General features: G+C 43.7%; 1 protein-coding gene across 2 annotated transcripts; it reads left to right on the top strand.

Annotated features, from left to right (window-relative positions):
- The first annotated feature begins 25 nt into the window (after positions 1 to 25).
- On the top strand, positions 26 to 17,615 carry LOC121541195 (DNA replication licensing factor mcm7). Of its 2 annotated transcripts, none has more exons than XM_041850178.2 (15): positions 26 to 220; positions 2,293 to 2,372; positions 3,298 to 3,462; positions 3,595 to 3,719; positions 3,943 to 4,123; positions 4,336 to 4,473; positions 4,635 to 4,784; positions 5,073 to 5,187; positions 5,440 to 5,571; positions 5,697 to 5,780; positions 6,091 to 6,302; positions 13,898 to 14,163; positions 14,325 to 14,493; positions 15,973 to 16,082; positions 16,708 to 17,615. In XM_041850178.2, the coding sequence occupies exons 1-15, from the start codon at positions 190 to 192 to the stop codon at positions 16,931 to 16,933; spliced, it is 2,184 nt and encodes a 727-aa protein (XP_041706112.1). In that variant the 5' UTR covers positions 26 to 189; the 3' UTR covers positions 16,934 to 17,615. The 2 variants fall into 2 exon arrangements, with proteins under 2 accessions (XP_041706112.1, XP_041706106.2); XM_041850172.2 differs by lacking the exon at positions 26 to 220 and adding an exon at positions 1,135 to 1,213.
- Positions 17,616 to 19,509: the final 1,894 nt, after the last annotated feature.

Here is a 19,509-nt window from a genome sequence, read left to right as displayed (position 1 = left end):
GGAGCGTGCAGACGACAGACTCGCGCCAGTTTTTGCAGTTGGACATCCAACTTGGTGAATGAGTTGTCTCCCGGTGCAGAAAGAAAAAAAGAAATTGTTAAAAATATATATATAATAACTGATACTTAGTCAATTTGGGTCAAAGTCAAGCTACATTACCCAACCATTCGACATATTTCATCTGGAATCATGGCTCCTAAGGATTATTTAGCTGAGAAAGGTATGTTGTAATTTACTAGCTTGCTGAAGTTAGCTAGTAGCGCGCTAGGCACTTTCATTTTGAGTACGGAGGCTAGTAGAATGCTCACTAAAGTAACCACGTCTGAGTAACAGGGAGTGTAAGGAACCATGCTATTGGCCTTTGGAATTACTTGATAAATAGCTTGCTAACCAACATTTGATTTTATTAGCGAATATGTATGTTTTTTGGGGGGTAAGTTGGTTGACTAGTTAACTAGCTAATCGGTTGCTTGATGATGGTCTTTCTGACTGCTCAGCCAAGAAGCCAACAATAAGAGTTAATATCTAGCTAGTAACTACTCAACTGTAAACTGTTCAGGCTTGGTCGCCCCTAACTCAATAATGGAATAAAGGAGCCTAACGTTACTCTTATGTCTAGGGACCTTAACTACATGTTCTGTTTAAAGACTGGCTCTGGAAACCAAAACAGCCAAATACTCGTTCTAAACGAGTTACGGTTATAGAAACATAAATTCCTATACTTTGATTTAAGTGTGAGCGCGTTTATTACGTCCCTCTTACGTTTACACACGGGAGTTAGTATACGCAGATAGCTAACATTAGCTCATTAGTACAGGTAGTCGACTCTTACTTATACTTCCAAATGCATACCGCAAATTATGCGTATTAATGTTAAGGCCGAGCGTCCGGGCTCTTAAAAAATAAAACTCCCCTTCGTCCAATGACTATGTATGGAACTGAGTCATGATCATTGGCTGTCGACCCTTACACAGCACTATCTGGCAACTTGTGAAGTTTTGGCAGTTTAAATTTAGGGCAAGTAGACTGGTTGGGGGTGGCTTGCATGTTACCTAGCTAGCTTCAGTATTATATATATATATATATATATATTTTTTTATGTACTAGCTTCAATTCTCAGTAACCCGGATGGAACTCAAGAGGACAAAGAATTACGCGCTAGGAGCACATGGTCCAGGGGCGGAGAAAGAGAATGCTGGGGGTTGCACTGATGGTGAACGATAAAACTCCCCAATACTAAAAAAGTGACTCAATTAATCAAAGAGAAGCGGTAACAAATTTGGTACATTTCATTTGCACAATTTGATAGTGGAATGGAATAAATGGCTTGCCAGTGGCTAGCTAGCAATCCACACGCATTTTCGCCAACGATACGCTTCTCATCCGCCGGAGTAGGCTATTCTTTGTTACAGGCAGCTGCAAGTATGGGCGTTATGTTGTTTATCCGTTCCTAGCTACTGCTGGTCTAAAGTCCACGCTAACGTAACGGTGAATTTGACCATGGCACGTCAATACACTGGTATTGAAACGGAATTATGTTTTGAAGCGATAACTAACGCAATCCCCCAGTTAAATTGGGACTATTTTATGAGCAATGGGATAGCGGATGATTCCTCGGAGTGACCAAACTCAAAGCCATGTGCTGCTTTGTTTACAAAAACATTCCAAATGCAGAATAATGTTGAAGAGATTGTTGTTTTGGCCTCTACTAAAGTAAGTCAAATATGGTTATTGTGTAGCTGGAGATTGGTTTTGTTTTGAGGTGTCTAAAATACAGAATGGTCTCAAAGTACAGTTCACATTTGTAGAGAAGTGGGGGTTATTTCCCCAAAAATAGACACGATTTTGTTGTTGGCGTGCACTGCTAACCAAACCTGTAATTGTTACCATGTTGTAAAGGTTTGAATGCACCCATTAATTTGGAAAACAACATTTGATGCCCATGTCCGAGTTAAAGGGACAGTACTTCGATGACTCATCGAGATTCTGTGGGATGCGATGTTACTCAACAAAGGGGATTGTCAGAGGACAACATAGCTTGCAGTATGTAGGCCCTGGACTGCAATGATGTTGATTGCAATTTTAAAACTACGGGGAAAACACAAATTATACATCTCATTAACTGATAATTGTATTGAAACTGAAAGCAATTCATTGTGGATGGCGAGCTAAATTTGATTGTTCACTCAGTTTGAGACAAGTCCTCTTGTTCAGACCCAGGCTTTGCTCTGTCTATAATATTGATAATATTAAATATGCACTGTTAAATACGCTGTTGTCTCTTTCCCACAGAGAAATGCAAGAAGTTCCTTCAAGAGTTTTACAGTGAGGATGACAATGGAAAGAAGGTCTTCAAATATGGAGCTCAGCTTGTGAGTATTTTTATGTATTTATTTATTTATTTAACTAGGCAAGTCAGTTAAGAAGTTGTGGTCCTCTGTAGCTCAATTGGTAGAGCATGGCACTTGTAACGCCAAGGTAGTAGGTTCGATCCCCAGGACCACCAATACGTAAAAATGTATGCACACATGACTGTAAGTCGCTTTGGATAAAAGCGTCTGCGAAATGGCTTATTGTTATTAAGAACACATTCTTATTTACAATGACGGCCTACACCGGCCAAACCCGGACGACGCTGGGCCAATTGTGCGCCGCCCTATGGGACTCCCAATCAGCCTGGAAGTGATACAGCCTGGAATTGAACCAGGGGGTCTGTAGTGACGCCTCAAGCACTGAGATGCAGTGCCTTAGACCGCTGGCACTGACATTCATGACCCTGTTCTGTCTGTAACACCTCAACACCAGTCTTTCTTCTTCATCATTTGTAACTTAGTCCATTATCTAATATGATAAGTGGTTCTAAACCATGAGGTGCGTAAATTATTATGGATAAAGTACTCGAAGTGAAAAACAAGTCGTCACAGTATTTGTCTGGGCGAGCCTGGAGGCCACCATATTCCTCCCCTGCCAACACACTGAATGGTTGAGTGAAAAGGCACAGTAATACATTGCATTATTTTGAAGAAGAGTACCTGAAAGCTGAAACCTATTGGTTCTACTCTTTGCAATAAATACGCTTTTTTATTTAATTACATTTGTCCTCCCAAGTGTTGCTGAATCTCCTCGCTACCTCAGATTGCTCCTCAACTCATGCACCTTGATTGGAAAGCGAGGTAGTGGCAGTGACCCCTTGACCAATGACTGATGGGCAGGAACGGTTGTCGTTGTGTGCAGAAAAGGGCTGTGCAACAAATGTAAATATTCTATGGTCCCTGATAGCAGCCCTGTTTTCTGTAGGTTGCCCTGTCCCACAGGGAGCAGGTGGCTTTGCAAGTGGACCTGGACGATGTGGCCGAGGAGGACCCAGAGTTGGTGGAGAGCATCTGTGAGAACGCCAAACGCTATATGGGCCTGTTCGCCGATGCAGTCCACGAGCTGCTGCCTGAGTACCGCGAGAGAGAGGTATTTTCTGTCCTGCTTGACTTGGATATTGATTCTGATAAGGCAGTTGCTAATCATGTTAGTTTTGAGGATTAAGTAACCTGTAAAACATTGAGTCTAACTGCCCCAATACCCGTCTCTTCTTTCTCCCAGGTGGTGGCGAAGGATTCCCTGGATGTGTACATTGAGCATAGGCTGATGATGGAGCAGAGAGGTCACGACACCGCAGACAACAGGGACCCTCGCAACCAGTACCCAGCCGAGCTCATGAGGAGATTGTAAGTTCACTTAGCTAGCATGTTTGCCATTGTCTCTGAGTTGGAACTGGACATGAACCTGGATGAATTACTTAGAAAAGTGAGAAATGAAGGACTGATTGACTGGATGCATGTTCTACAAGATACTAGCCATAGCCATTCAGCTCATGACGGCTGATTTACGTATTTAGGCAACAAGGAATAACAATTATGGCATCCCCTCTGACTGATCTCTCTCACTCAGTGAGCTCTACTTCAAACCGCCCAGCACTGCCAAACCCAAAGTGGTCCGTGATGTCCGTGCAGACAGCATTGGCCAGTTGGTGACAGTTAGGGGCATCGTGACCCGTGCCACTGAGGTCAAACCCATGATGGCAGTCGCCACTTACACCTGTGACCAGTGTGGCGCAGAGACATACCAGCCGGTAAGCGATTGGCATCCTCTTGTGGTATTTTTTTATTGTATCAACTTGTCAAGGAAACTTGATAAACTATATAAGGAAAGAAATACAGTCAGTATTGACTTGAACTCATAGGAGGGCTGGGTAAATGCATTAAACACTGTGTCCGGTACAGAAACATTTCAGATCGCTGTTCCTTTCCTTGTGCTAACCCAGACACCTCCCTGTCTTATCAGATCCAATCCCCCACATTCATGCCCCTCATCATGTGTCCCAGTCAAGAGTGTGTCACCAACAAGTCAGGTGGCCGCCTCTACCTCCAGACCCGAGGCTCAAAGTTCGTCAAGTTCCAGGAGCTGCGCATACAGGAACACGTAAGGACCTTTTGACTAAGGAATCTGAAATTCAGCAACACATTCAAATCACGTAGCTCTCCGGCATGACAAGTTGAAGGTAAATAAATAAGCACAAGTCAGACTAATGCGTTTGCGCTGGTTTGAAACCCTAACTAACCTGTGCCTCCATCCATCTCCAGAGTGACCAGGTTCCTGTGGGGAACATCCCCAGGAGCATGACCATCTACACCCGCGGGGAGAACACGCGTGTGGCCCAGCCCGGAGACCACGTGGCTATCGCTGGCGTCTTCCTCCCTCTGCTGCGCACTGGCTTCAGACAGGCTGTCCAGGTGTGTGCACTCAAACACGTTACAAAGTTTCCTTAAACCTTTTTTGAGAATTATCCTAAAGTTTAACAACATTAAATACTATAAGTTGGAGAAACTGTGGAATTTTACTTGCCTGAAATGTAAAGTAAGACTTGTTCAAGCCAGAACGGCCCATAGGGCAGGAGTTTGTCTCCTGTTTCTGTAGCCTGAGGCTACTGATGTACAACTACATCCCCTGGACAGCAGGCTTCTTGGCTGGCTGAGAGGTGCTGCTGTTGTAATGTGACTGATTGTTTCTCTCCCTCTCAGGGTCTGCTTTCAGAGACGTACCTGGAGTCCCACAGCATCACTCTGATGAACAAGACCGAGGATGACGAGCTGGGCACAGCAGAGCTGAGTGAGGAAGAGCTGCGCCAGATCACAGGTGTGTGCGCATGCCTGGCGGTTCTGAACCCCCCCAGGTTCTTAATCCTTTCAGTGATCACATATCAATGTTGGCAGTATTATGAAGCTTATCAGAGTGGTGCCTATGTGTTTTTGGATCTGCCAACATAATTTTTAAGGACTGTGGGTTGTTTTCAGACCTTTCTCATACTGTTTATCCAAAAGGGTGTTCTGACGCAAATGGACTGAGTGTAACTGAATAGTTTGGTTCATGCGCTCCTCTTACGTGCAGAGGAAGATTTCTACGAGAAGCTTGCTGGCTCCATCGCTCCTGAGATTTTTGGCCATGAAGATGTGAAGAAGGCTCTGCTGCTGCTGCTGGTTGGAGGAGTGCAGCAGGCCCCCAAGGGTATGAAGATCAGAGGTGAGCGCAATAAAACCCTTCCACTGCCCCGCAACATTGTCCATTAGAATAGCTGCTTTGGCTTTAATTTTAGTTAACTGCAGTTTTGTAATGTTCTACTAATGATCCTGTTTGGCTCCTTCCAGGCAACATAAATATCTGTCTGATGGGAGACCCAGGAGTAGCCAAGTCCCAACTGCTGTCTTACATTGACCGCCTGGCTCCTCGCAGTAAGTACAATCTTCTGGAACTATCTGAAATATTTATTCTCCATGTCTCCTCTCCTTCATTTGCGCTGGTCCCCGGTCACAAAACTGGTGAAAGCAACATGCTAAATGGCCTACCGGAAATTGACTAAAAGCCTTGAACCCTTTTGCACATTTGTTGGATTAATATGTAAGGACTTTAACCTAGTATAGTCAATGAAACAGAGAGGTCCTCACTCGTATTCAAGTAAATAAAGGAATTAAATATGATTGTATTTGGCCTCCTGTCACTATCATGGACCTAGCCATGACCATTCCCCCTGACCCCCTCCAGGCCAGTATACAACGGGCCGAGGTTCCTCAGGAGTGGGGCTGACGGCAGCGGTGATGCGTGACCCTCTCACCGGGGAGATGACCCTGGAGGGCGGAGCACTGGTGCTGGCCGACCAGGGTGTCTGCTGCATCGACGAGTTTGACAAGATGGCCGACGCCGACCGCACAGCCATCCACGAGGTGATGGAGCAGCAGACCATCTCCATCGCCAAGGTGAGCTTTCTCCTCACTCAAAGCCTTATCTGTCTGGCAACTAACACTTCAGTTGTGTAAGGCTATTCATGGATGCTTTCAGCTGGTTTTAACCAAGGAGAACTGACAAGATCTTCTACCTGTACTCCTACAGCAGGTTGTTTATTTACATTTTAGTCATTTAGCAGAAGCTCTTATCCAGAGCGACTTACAGGGGCAATTAGGGTTAAGTGCCTTGCTCAAGGGCACATCGACAGATTTTTCACCAAGTCGGCTCGGTGATTAGAACCAGCGACCTTTCGTTTACTGGCACTATGCTCTTAACCACTAAGCTACCTGCCGCCCATGACTTTGTCATTAGTCTTGTCCTGGAGACGGAGCTGAGCGATTTTCCCCTTAGATGGGCCAGCTGCAAAGTCAAAATTGGCTATATTATAAAAATTCATGACCCACAATGTAGCTTTTCGGTCATAATTTAAGGTTACACATTAGGGTTAACAGTATGGTTAGGGTTAGGTTTTACTTTGACTTTGTGGTTTTGCTAGCAAGGGTCCACTCTGCAGAGCTGCCTCTGGAACAAGATTCATGACGAATAACGCTAGTCTGCCCCGATAAGACATCAAAAATGGCAGTCAAAACACTGAGCTTTTCCCATATTCAATGAGAATTAGGGTTGAATATTTTACAAATCTTCCACCCCGAGAATAAATCCCAGGTAACCCGCCAAACCGGAAGTGTCATTCAAAAGCATTATAAAGCATATAAATATGTGTGGATTTGTTTAGAGCTTAGCTTCTAACCTGATGCTACCGGAGCCATATATTAAATACATTTTGAGCCCTTCATTAAATATATTTTATGAGCCCAAGGCTCCCGAGTGGCGCAGCGGTCTAAGGCACTGCATCTCAGTGCACTACAGACCCCCTTGTTTGATTCCAGGCTGTATCACAACCGGACGTGATTGGGAGTCCCATAGGGCGGCGCACAGCGTCGTCCGGGTTTGGCCGGTGTAGGCCGTCATTGTAAATAAGAATTTGTTCTTAACTGACTTGCCTAGTTAAATAAAGGTTAAAAAGATAAATAAATGATTGTGCAGTTATCCAATACATACTCTATATCAGGGGTGCTCAGACTTTAGTTACGTAGGATCTACTTTTTCCACCCTCTTCCTAACGTGGTTTACACTTTTAGCTGTAAAGTGACTTCCATATTTCATTTGAACTGTTTTTTGAAATGCCTCGACATTTCCCTTAGCAAGAGCTACGCTTGAATGGCAGATCAGACACACATTTTGAATAATCTTCCTCCCACTCACTGTGAAAGTGGTAGATTTTCGGTTTCTTGCTGCTTGGTCCAGCACTCATATTAAAAACCTAACTGCAACTTCATAGAAAAAAAACGTTAGTAAAAAAAACACAACTACCACTGGAACAACAAAGAATATTCTGTTACAGGTCTCGCAAGCGTGGAAGTGTAAACGTACTAACTGCAGACGGTTGCTATGGTAGCGACAGTTAGGAAAACAAATGAAGCTATAGTGCCACATGTTGGTCCAATTTTATGTCAATCAAAAATATATATTTGCTGTGCAGTAATATTCGACAAAGCTAACCTGTAAGCAACTCATACGGTGCTTCAGAACTGTGGACCTCATTATTTTTAAGCAGACTCGATGGTAACGCTGTAAATTGCCTAAATATATATTTTGAAAACTTTTATGTGGTCTACTAGAAGTTCGCAGTCCATCGCGATCAATTTCCTGGGCACCAATGATCTATATGATATAGGCTACTGCACATTACGCATGATAGAAAAACATAAACCCATAGCTTTTTATGCATTCAGAAAGTATTCAGACCACGTTTTCCACATTTTGTTACGTTAGAGCCTTATTCTAAAATGGATGAACATTTTCCCTCATCAATCTACACACAATACCCCTTAATGACAAAGTGAAAACTAGGGCTGAACGATTAATTGCATTCGCGATAATATCGCGATTTGACTGAACGCGATTTTCTAATCGCAACGTGCGCGATTTGAGGTGGTCACGTGACGCGACTTTTCATGCTGTCCAGCGCAATGGCCTCTTGCTCGACGGAACAGTCAGAAACTGACACAGCTGATACTTTAATATCGAAGAGGAACAGCACGTCGGTGGTGTGGAACTATTTTGGTTTTAAAAAAGAAGATGCTGAGCAGCGTCAGGTGTTGTGCAGAGCATGCCGTGCTCCGATTGCTACTTCACGGGGTAACACTACAAACCTGTTTCAGCACTTAAAAAAATACCACAAATCAATGCATGACAGTTGTATGACCAAAATGCCGAGCATCAGTGCGCGAGACAAGCCAAATACCTCAAGACAGGGATCACTGACAGAAATGTTCGAAAGTGTCACTCCGTATGAACGTAATTCAAAACGGCACGGAGAAATCACTCGGACAATAACCGAGTTCATAGCCAAAGATATGATGCCTCTCAGCACGGTGACCAAGCCTGGGTTCATGGCATTAATACATACGCTTGATAAACGTTACAGTATACCCTCCCGCACATACTTCAGTCAGACTGCCATACCGGAGCTGTACAAAAAGTGCAAAGAGAAAGTCGCCGCGGAACTTAAAACGGTGGAGTTTTTTGCTAGCACTACTGATATGTGGTCAAGCCGCACAGCTGAGCCGTACCAGAGTCTTACAGTCCATTTTATTGATCAGAACTGTTGGATAAGTATGGCTGGCAGTGCCATACTCGTAGTGAACTTTAGTCTGTGTGGTGTGTTATTGTTGTGTACTTGAGATAAGTGAGGCTCATCTATTTTATATTATAATATTCAAATCGTTTATAAAAAATAGTTTGTCTAAATTAAAAGTGCATTTCTCATTTTTTATTTATAACTTTATTTACTTTGATTTTACAAAATATTTTCAAAGCAAATTCCTTGTTTCAGTTGTGTGAAATGTTACTGACTTGGGAGCAGTAAGATACATACAATTTAAAATTATTTTTTTCTTAAGACTGTACCTTTTGCACACAGTGTTTACAAAGTTCATGCCTTTGTTTAAATTATTTAAATGCACAGTGGCAAAGCCACAGATGTTTCTGTAATGAGCAGTTCAATAAAAATGTCATTTATTTCAAGTCATACATGTTTGAATTTAATTCTAACAAATAGACCCAGCCTATGGGAAAGAACATTTCACACTAAATGTATATACTATTGTGTTGGTCATATTTAAATCATTCATTATGTTTTGTAGGGGAAAAAGGATAAATAAATTAAATCGCATATTAAATCGCAATCGCAATATTGGGGGCAAAAAATCGCAATTAGATTATTTTCCAAAATCGTTCAGCCTTAGTGAAAACACACTTTTGCTATTTTATAAAAAATATACAAACCTTATTTACATAAGTATTCCGACCCTTTGCGATGAGACTCAATTGATCTCGGGTGCATCCTGTTTCCATTGATCATCCTTGATACGTTTCTACAACTTGATTGGAGGCCACCTGTGGTAAATTCAATTGATTGGACATGATTTGGAAAGGCACACACCTGTCTATATAAGGTCCGACAGTTGACAGTGCATGTCAGAGTAAAAACCAAGCCATGAGGTCCAAGGAATTGTACGTGGATTGTGTCGAGGCACAGATCTGAGGAAGAGTACCAAACTATTTCTGCAGCATTGAAGGTGTCCAAGAACACAGTGGCCTCCATCATTCTTAAATGGAAGAAGTTAGGAACCACCAAGACTCTTACATTTACATTTTAGTCATTTAGCAGATGCTCTTATCCAGAGCGACTTACAGTTAGTCACATTATTATTATTATTTATTTTTTTCATACCCCCTGTGAGAATCAAACCCACAACCCTTCCTCTTCCTAGAGCTGGCCGACTGGCCCAACTGAGCAATATTATATATAATCAGGGGAGAAGGGCCTTGGTCAGGGAGGTGACCAAGAACCCGATGGTCACCCTGACAGAGCTCCAGAGTTCCTCTGTGGAGATGGGAGATCCTTCCAGAAGGACAACCATCTCTACAGCACTCCACCAATCAGGCCTTTGTGGTACAGTGGCCAGACGTCTTCACTATTCATCTACAATGTAGATGAATAGTGAAGACGTCTGGCCACTGTACCACAAATAAAATAAAGAAAAACCCTTGAATGAGTATGTGTTCTAAAACTTTTGACCGGTAGTGTATTTTGATGACTTATAAAGTCAGGCACATTTAACGGTTAGGCTATTGAATATAGACCTAATTTAAGTTGGTTTCCTCTAAGGCAAGGGCTGTTTTCTCAGCTCCTAACTCCGCTGCTGCCTCCGCCACATTGTTCTCAACACCAATATGCTGGTTAACTTTGCTATTATACTTTATAGGAAAAGGCGCCAATTCAACAGCACACTGTGTTTCAGAACTGTGGACAGTGACCACTATCCAGCGTGGGAGGAAGCATATTTGTTATAAAATAATATAATTTGTATTTGTTGCACCATAGTTCTTACACAATATAACCATATACAATTTCAGTAGCACATGCAGTGGTGACAGTAAGTGGGTACTGTGTCCCGGCAAAATAAATAGTGGGGGTACACCATACTGGTAAAACATGAGCTTATCGCAATAATGAAAACAAAATATAAAGACAATTGTAGGCTGTTACACCATTATTTATCATTACCATATGTCAGAGGCATGAAGAATGATCAAATTTACTTAAACGGATGGTAGGCCTTCCCTCCAAAATGAGATGTGGTTCACAGAGAACAGACATTTTGCCAAACCGGAGATGAGTGGCGGAGCCGCGCGGACAGCAGTGGAGGCATTCATTCTGGCATAATGACAATCGTCAAATGTCACGTTTTGGTGGTTTGTTTGCGTCTTTCCATTTGTTTGGAGGCTGGAATTATGTTGCAAGTGGATGAATTTAAAGGACCCCTTTTGAAGTGATTGACAATCCGATAAAAACATGAGTGGTTGTGTTTATGCCACAATAAAATGTAATGCATTTTAAAAACTTAAACGACAACTCTGACTAAGCCCACAGAGATGCTATTAAATTAATAGGCATTCTAAATATGTGTATGTGATTAGGACCCATGGCCGGGCCCGCCCAATAGGCAGGATTAGGCAGCCGCCTATGGTGGCAGATTGATGAGGGAGGCATTTACTGACCAAGACGCACCTCCAACAATACATAACCCCTCACTCACATTATTCTGCCTAAAAACAAGAACTTCTCACCCAATGTCATGAGGGCTATTTAGGTGAGTGCTGATGTCGCCCCAGGCAGGGGAACAAAATATTTAGCTTGACGGTGCCCAGCTCGCCTCTCCAGGGTGCTGTTGGTGAGACGCGGCGCTCCACCAACGCTCAAATTCATTTAACATACATTATGTAGCCTACGGTAGAACACGTTGAAGCCTGTGGTTTTTCTGTAGCCCATAGACTGGGGACCAAATGTTTTACAATGTCATGAGACGGACACTTTCTTAATCATTAACTTATTAATGAGGAGGGATAGAAAGAGAGCGTGTGGGAGAAAGTCTACTAAAAAGGCAAGCGGGCAGACGTCAGCTTTGGAGCGAGTGCGGTATAATCAAACACAGGTGGACAGCAAATGGTGCTGAAAGTAATTCATTTATATTGTCTTCGTTTTAATTTGACTTCACTACGGGGGCTTTGTTGGAGCCTATTTCTTCCTATAAAAAAAAAGGTAGGCCTACCTGTTTGACACTCAATTATGCTATCCATAGATTTGTATGTGTAGCCAAATCCTTCAATACTGTCACCATGCACTCCTTAAATGCCTCTGTGTCTGGGAAGGGCTTGGAGTGTTGGGTTAAAACCAGAGCTCAAATTGAGTGAGGGTATTCCATACCCTTTGTTAATGAAAAGGGCAAAAAGGATAGCTATTGTTAACTCTATATTTAGAAATAAGTTTATAAAAATTATCCAGATAATATAAAGCGTTCTATAACGATGCTTAAGTCTGTGATGCCTTATGCTAGAAACAAGATTTTAAAATGCCCACAAGACTCAACTCTGATGCATATGGGGATGTATTAATTCATCACTATGACATTCTGAAGCTGAGCTGCTGCCTTCAATATTGGAGGAGACACAAAATGGACTTTGCTATCCCTATTGATTGAGCTTTTCACTTTCTGAAAAAGAGATGTTTAAACCCAGGCAGCTTTTAGGGAAGCACTTCTGTTGTTGGGTTAAGGAACGGACGAGCAGCCAGCAGTTGAAGCTTAAATTGTTCCATGTCAGTCGAGCCTCTGTCTGGGTGGAAAGGTAACTTTTGAAAGTGCCATGCTTAGATTCATAAGGATGTCTATTTAATTATTAAACAAGACACTGGTTTGACACTGGAGAAATGTGTTAAGAATGCATTTCTCTGTCTGTTGTTCCCTGAAATGTCTATTTTCATTATCCACCTTTCTTTAGAGACTTTTTCAGAGGACATTCTTTCTCTTCAATGCAAGCAGTTTTTCCCCAATCAATGCACAAAGAAATATAACTCTTTTTTAATAGCGACATTGGTGATTTTTATCAGTGTAATCAGATCGAAAATATTAGAATGTTATTGACATTGAACTGACAATATAGCCTAATAACCAGATGTTTTAATTGGCCTAAGCATTGGGCTGCTATTATGTTCCACCGACTATTAGCGGATAAAAAATGGTCCCAAGGCCAAACCTATTGCCGACCTCTGCTGTACACTAGCCTATTCTAGTTTAGTGGGGATATGAGGGGGGTGGCCGTTTCTTGTCTCGCCTAGGTCGGCAGAACGTATTGCTGTCTGTAATAAAGCCCTTTTTGTGGGGGGAAAACTCGTTCTGATTGGCTGGACCATGGCTGCACCCCTGCCCAGTTGTGTGAAGTCCATAGATTAGGGCCTAATTTATTTCCATTGACTGATTTCCTTCTATGAACTGTAACTCAGTAAAATATTTGAAATTGTTGAATGTTGCATTAATATTTTTGTTCAGGTGTGTGTGTATCCTATCTAGAACAGGATTTGATGAAGAGACTACGAGAGCGCTCACGCGTGCACTGATGTAAAGCAACGATATTCGTGTGATGGGCTGTTTTAAAACTTTGCAACTGGGCACATCACCCATGTTCACCAGGCCCAGCTGCATTACAAAATATATCTTTCAAATAATAATAAAGGTGACCCCCCGAAAGCCAGAATTAAACACGCATTCGGTCTTTATATTACTGTAGCATAGGCTCTGCTGCAGCAAATGGAGGCCTACCTGTCACAAGGAAAAAATGTTACCATGATGAGATGTTAGGTCTACATGCATTGTGAGATGTGCTCCATACTGAGATGGGCTGTCTGTCTCCACCCTGAGCGTTGATTCTTCATGCAGATGCTGTAGAGAAGACAGATTTAGACATCACATTTAATTGAACAGTTCAATTTCATGCCATGCTATTCATATAAATAATTAATTATAATTTACCGGTTTCTCGCAGTTATTTATCCCGGGAAAAGGGAGTGGTTTTGGGCGGTAAATCTCGGTAACCGGGTTCCAGCCATTCAACCCAAAGGAGAATGTGTGTGACTGACTGACTCATTCCTTTCCCTGGCCAGGCGGGCATCATGACCTCCCTCAACGCCCGCTGCTCCATCCTGGCGGCCGCTAACCCAGCCTACGGCCGCTACAACCCGCGCAAGACCATAGAGCAGAACATCCAGCTGCCAGCCGCCCTTCTCTCCCGTTTCGACCTGCTGTGGCTCATCCAGGACAAGCCTGATGCGGAGGCCGATCTCCGCCTGGCTCAGCACATCACCTATGTTCACCAGCACTGCCGCCAGCCACCCACTCACTTCACCCCCATCGATATGAAGCTCATGAGGTCAGTGGTAACAGAGCCATGTTTAACATGCACACCACATGGCAACTTATTGCACTTTGTGGTGCTGGAAGTAAAATAACCAACTATTTAGTAATCAGTGACTAGAAATGTCTCCCACATGCATGTTTTAGCTTATGTGACTAACTATGCTCTCTCTCCAGGCGTTACATCTCCCTGTGTAAGAGGCGACAGCCCGTCATACCCGAGGCGCTGGCTGATTACATCACGGCGGCCTACGTGGAGATGAGGAAGGAGGCGCGTGTCAGCAAGGACTGCACCTTCACCTCCGCCCGTACACTGCTGTCCATCCTCCGCCTCTCCACCGCCCTGGTGAGACTCCCACCCCATCCTAAGTACAGGCTCCTTCTACCCTGACTGGGGGGCATTTTAGGATGTGGAGTAAGACTGCATGGTTCGGGGGACAGTCTATTGCAGCCCAGTGTGTGCTAAAGTGCTTACAGTGCAGGTAGTGGTGATGCCCAGCCTACCCGCAGTGTGAGCACTTCTTTCACACGCTGGGCACTAGGCCTCGTGTCGACACTCATGCCCGCACTGACTTCTCTTTTCAATGACTCCTTCCTGTCCATTAAGACTGGAGGAATGTGATGCTTCTCACTCTGTGGTCTTGTAGCTCCTGGGTGTCAAAAGTGCTGTTTGTGCAGGTAGCTGACTCACCCGCCCTACTGCAAAACCAGCACTTCCCGACACCCCGTCTGCACTGTGCTACATCTGGGTGGCCACAAGAGGGCAAACCTCTGCCACTCCACTGGATGACCCTGTACTTATTGAAAAGGTGCAACCCTTGCTCACCATTAGAAATGCATTGTTTTATTTAAGCACGGTTAAAATATTAATGTTTCGGCTTTCATCTGAATAATCACACAAAGGAGATGGACATGTTCATATAAGGCATGGGTGTTTTGTAGACTACAGGTTGGTCCTCACGGGTACTGTGGTCTGTCTCCACCTGGTGGTAGAATTCAGAAAAGGGTCAAACAATTAGGAAGACTAGGCAAGCGTATTTCCACTGCAGGAGAAATTGATATAAAACCACTACTGTCGAATACATCAACAGCATAGGCAAAAAGGACTAACACTACTGATTTTTAAACAACAGTTGGTGAGCTAGTGAGCAGGTACAAATGACTTCAATAGGCAATGTTTGACTTTGTTAAAGGAGGGGGGGGGGGGTTGACCCAGTACTTATCCAACTTCTGTCGAATGCTTCTTCCATGCCCTTTATGGAGTTTGTGCTGAATTAATATTGTCATAATTGTACTCAAGCCTGGGCATAGTTAATGTGTGTTAATCTGTGCGTTTTCCTGTCTGGTCCCAGTCAGCTTTGCAGGGTAGGCAGTCAGCCTGTGTTTGTAGGAGCAGCTGTGCAAACCCATGCAAAACTGACTGTGACAGGAGCCAGTCGTCGCTTGTTGCTTGTTACCTGAAACTGTGACAGGAACCAGCCGTCGCTTGTTACCTGAAAGCCTCCTACAATACAACCATGGCATGTACTAAATACAGCCACCATCACTGTTTTACTGATTCCTATTGTGTTGATTGACTGTCAAGCCTCCTCCATTGGGAGAGACTAGCTGGTGTTGAGAGGCGGAGACTTGGGCAATTGCCAGCCATTCCAGAGGGCATTGCACTTGTCTCGGTCTGACAGTGCCGGCCCAGCGCGACCTACGATGTCTGAAAGACACTAACAGTTGAATATTGCATTTATTTTTGGTGTGTGTTCTGTGCTGTAGCCTATATAGCTACCTGACCTGTGGTCCCGCTACCCCCTCCTCCCTCCTCTCGTCACAGGCCCGTCTGCGGCTGGTGGACGTGGTGGAGAAAGAGGACGTGAACGAGGCGATGAGGCTCATGGAAATGTCCAAGGACTCCCTGCAGGCCGACAAGTCCAGCACCACCAGGTCAGCTCCTCTCCTCCTCTGTGGGAAACTGCCAACAAGACAGTCCCCGATGACGCTGTTATGCTTTAATAAGATCTCTGAGTGGATGCCTTTGGGTGAGGATTGGGTTATAGCAGAGTAGGGGGATGACTTCAGATTTAATAGGTATTCAGGAGCTATGCCAGAAGTGGTTCCATGCCCAGAAGGAGGTGCTTAAATTCCAGGGTTTTTACTGCCTTCGGTTCACACGACAGTGTGTTTACTGGAGAAGACCTTAAATCCTGTAGAAATGTCAGCCGATAAGTGCTTCGCCACACGTCCCTGTTGACTTCAAATGTTTTGTCACATACTACTGTGCTAGTCTACCTGGAGGGATTCAAAGGAGTTGATGATGGGAAGATGTAAGCATGTTGCACTGTATGTTTCGGAAGAGGCATGGCTATATGGCCAAGTGCATTTGAAGCACAGTTTAGGTCAACGCAATTTCCTGTACGTTTAATTGGACATTGATTTGATCCTGTCAGATATGCATTCTGTTTCTGAACAGACCAGTCTGTAGGCCCGAATTTGTGGGTTTCACCCCAAACCCTGATCAAATTCCACGACTTCGGACCCTGAACCTTTTTTTGATCCCATTGTTTTCCAGAGCCCATCGGCCAGCGGATGTTATCTTCTCCCTGCTGCGTGAGCTGGCCACGGAGGGTGTGAAGGGCCGTGGTGGGTCCGGGGGCCTGGTGCGCATGGCAGAGGCCGAACAGCGGTGCGTTTCCCGTGGCTTCACCCCTGCCCAGTTCCAGGAGGCCCTGGAGGAGTATGAAGAGCTCAACGTGTGGCAAGTCAACCAGGCCCGCACCCGCATCACCTTCGTCTAAAGCAGGGCGGTTCAATTCTGGTCCTAGAGGGCCAAAACACTTGTTTTCTTGTTTCTACCTGGTATTTCATTTTACTCACCTGGTGTCCCAGGTCTGAATTAGTCCCTGATTAGATGGAGAGGCCTTCCAGGACCAACATTAAGCTCCCTTCACAGCCACAGGCCTCTTTCACCCAAACCCGGTCAAGGGCTCTGCCTGTGACGAGATGCCTAATGGGCTACTGACTGCAATGGGACCCCCTTTGTGTGTCCCCATCCATACAATCACGACCAATAATTAAATGCAAACATGCATGGTGGTCTCTTGGCTTTGTTTCGCAACAGTTAAATGTTGATTACTGTGGGGGTTTTGCTTACTTGGCTATCAAGTGCTTTAAACAAAAAAAAAAAATGTTAGATGGCTGTTCTCAAATAAAACTCTGTAAATACAATTATTTCATATGCAATCTGTTTGACTCTTTCAACCTCTTGTATTAAGTATACAATGGTTATTGGAGTAGGCCTTTAGCTCTTTAGTTAAATCAATGCCTGGAGTTTCACTGACATTTTTGAGCTTCTGTGTTACACGTGTTTAATATTAGACAACTTTAATATTCTTCAGCTATAGGGGAATTAATGGACAATACTTTGAATGAATGCTTGTACATTATGAATGTCAGTGTTAATAAATTCATGGCTTATAACTTGGTTTGTGTCTGGTGTTACACAGACCGTACACACTTTGTCTAACTATTCCTATAGTTTTAAATCTATCAAAAGCTTTTCTCCTTTCCTAATACATCATGATCTTGTGCCACATGGTTATTTGACACAGCAGGCTACTGTACAGTATGTAGGTCACTGTCAGCCCTCTGACTAAAATAATTTTGTTTCTGTACATGTGGAAAGAAAAGCTGTAAATGGCCCTGACACCTGGTTTGTTTTAGGATCAGTCTTGCTGTGTAGGCGGTAATTGCTGCTTTAAGTAGCGCCTGTCCATGGTTGTCTCGCTTGTAACTACAATTAATACTATTAAGCATGTTTTTGTCAAACTTCTGTGGACGTATGAACACGCAATATAGGCCTATTAAAATCCGCTGTGCAGGGAAATGTAAAACTGTTCTACAGTAAACCTGAGTTGATTGATAACCCAGGTGAGATTTGAATTGGGTCCATAACCCGAGGGGAATTGATGTATGGTCTACGGTTTGTTTTGCACAATAGGACAGCGTCGTCTCAGGTGTTCGTTCTAATCCATCATTGAAATTATACACCTGTCGCAGAAAGGCGGCTATTTCCCCACCGTGCACAGACCTTTTGGGGGGCATGTGTTCAAACAAACCGCAGTCAGACTCGTTGACCAATTGCACGAGGGGAAAGCCGCACAATCTGATGACTCAACTATTTTTGAACTGGAATAAATGCTGCACTTATTAACATTGACCAACACGATTCCAATCAAAATAGAAAATGGTAAGAAATACTGTAGCCTACGATTACTATAGCCTGTCCAACCCAACTCAATTTGTTGGTTTTCAAACTTTTTGGCCCGCAAACCCCAAAAAGGAGGGAAGGAGAAACATGACCCCCGCTCACGCACAGGCGAACAATGAGCGCTTGTGCGCAAATGTAGCTTGTCAGTACAGCCATAAACGGTGATGCATATTCAAAACGCAAGATAGGCTACAGAAATAAACTGTGTTTTACACCAATATTTGGAGCTGAAAGTAATTCATGTTAGCAGCCAATATCAACTAGGGATATATAATGTCACTGCTCTGGAGTCCAGAGGAAGGTAAATCATATGGCCTAATTGTAGCGGAGGTTGCAGGATCCGATGGAAGGCATGTTCTGTCTGCACCGCACCATCATGTTGAAGGGCATCCTGTCTGTAGAATGCTCGTTGCCAGCTGGGTAGCCCTGTTCTACCTTAGAAATATCGTAATAAATTCGCCAGAATGTTACATCTTAATCCCATAATATTGAAGGCGATGTTAAAGCTGCTTATCTTTAGAGACATCGCCAGTAGACACCCAAACTAGGCCAATCTGAAATAGGACAATTCTCAATCGCCAGGTAGCCTATTGTTCTGGCAAAGATGCGTCCGTATTAGATTGTTAAACTGTATTTTATGTGGGTGATAAACGTAGGCCTACTTTGTTTTTGCTGGGCAAAACTGGAGGACTGAAACAAGCTCTTTCTGGTCACTTATCTGGATATGCGCGCCACTGGTCGGGTCAACAACCAACTTGTTGGTTCTGAAGCATAGATGAGAATTTAACCACGACTTGTGTGCAAGGGGTTCGGTAACAACTACAAAAAATATAATTTTTGGGGAAAGGGCACTTTGGAGACTGGAAGGGGCATGTGCTCTGCCAGTTTGGCTGCATATGAAAAGATTGCCCCCATTGGTGTGAACTTTAGATGGAAAAATGAAATATATCAACAAAAAATGTATCATTTGAAGTTTTAGTGTGGGCATGTAGACAGAAAAACAGGTGTCCCACGGCTTGGTCAGATGGAGCCATATATCAGGACATTTCAACACACTGCACACAGACCTGTATATAATGCTCAGTTGCATACCACACATGTTGT

The sequence above is a fragment of the Coregonus clupeaformis genome, chromosome 3 (assembly GCF_020615455.1).
Source record: "Coregonus clupeaformis isolate EN_2021a chromosome 3, ASM2061545v1, whole genome shotgun sequence".
NCBI classification, from domain to species: Eukaryota; Metazoa; Chordata; class Actinopteri; order Salmoniformes; family Salmonidae; genus Coregonus; species Coregonus clupeaformis.
Note: the sequence above shows the minus strand (reverse complement) of the source record. Positions and strands in the feature narration are given on the sequence as shown.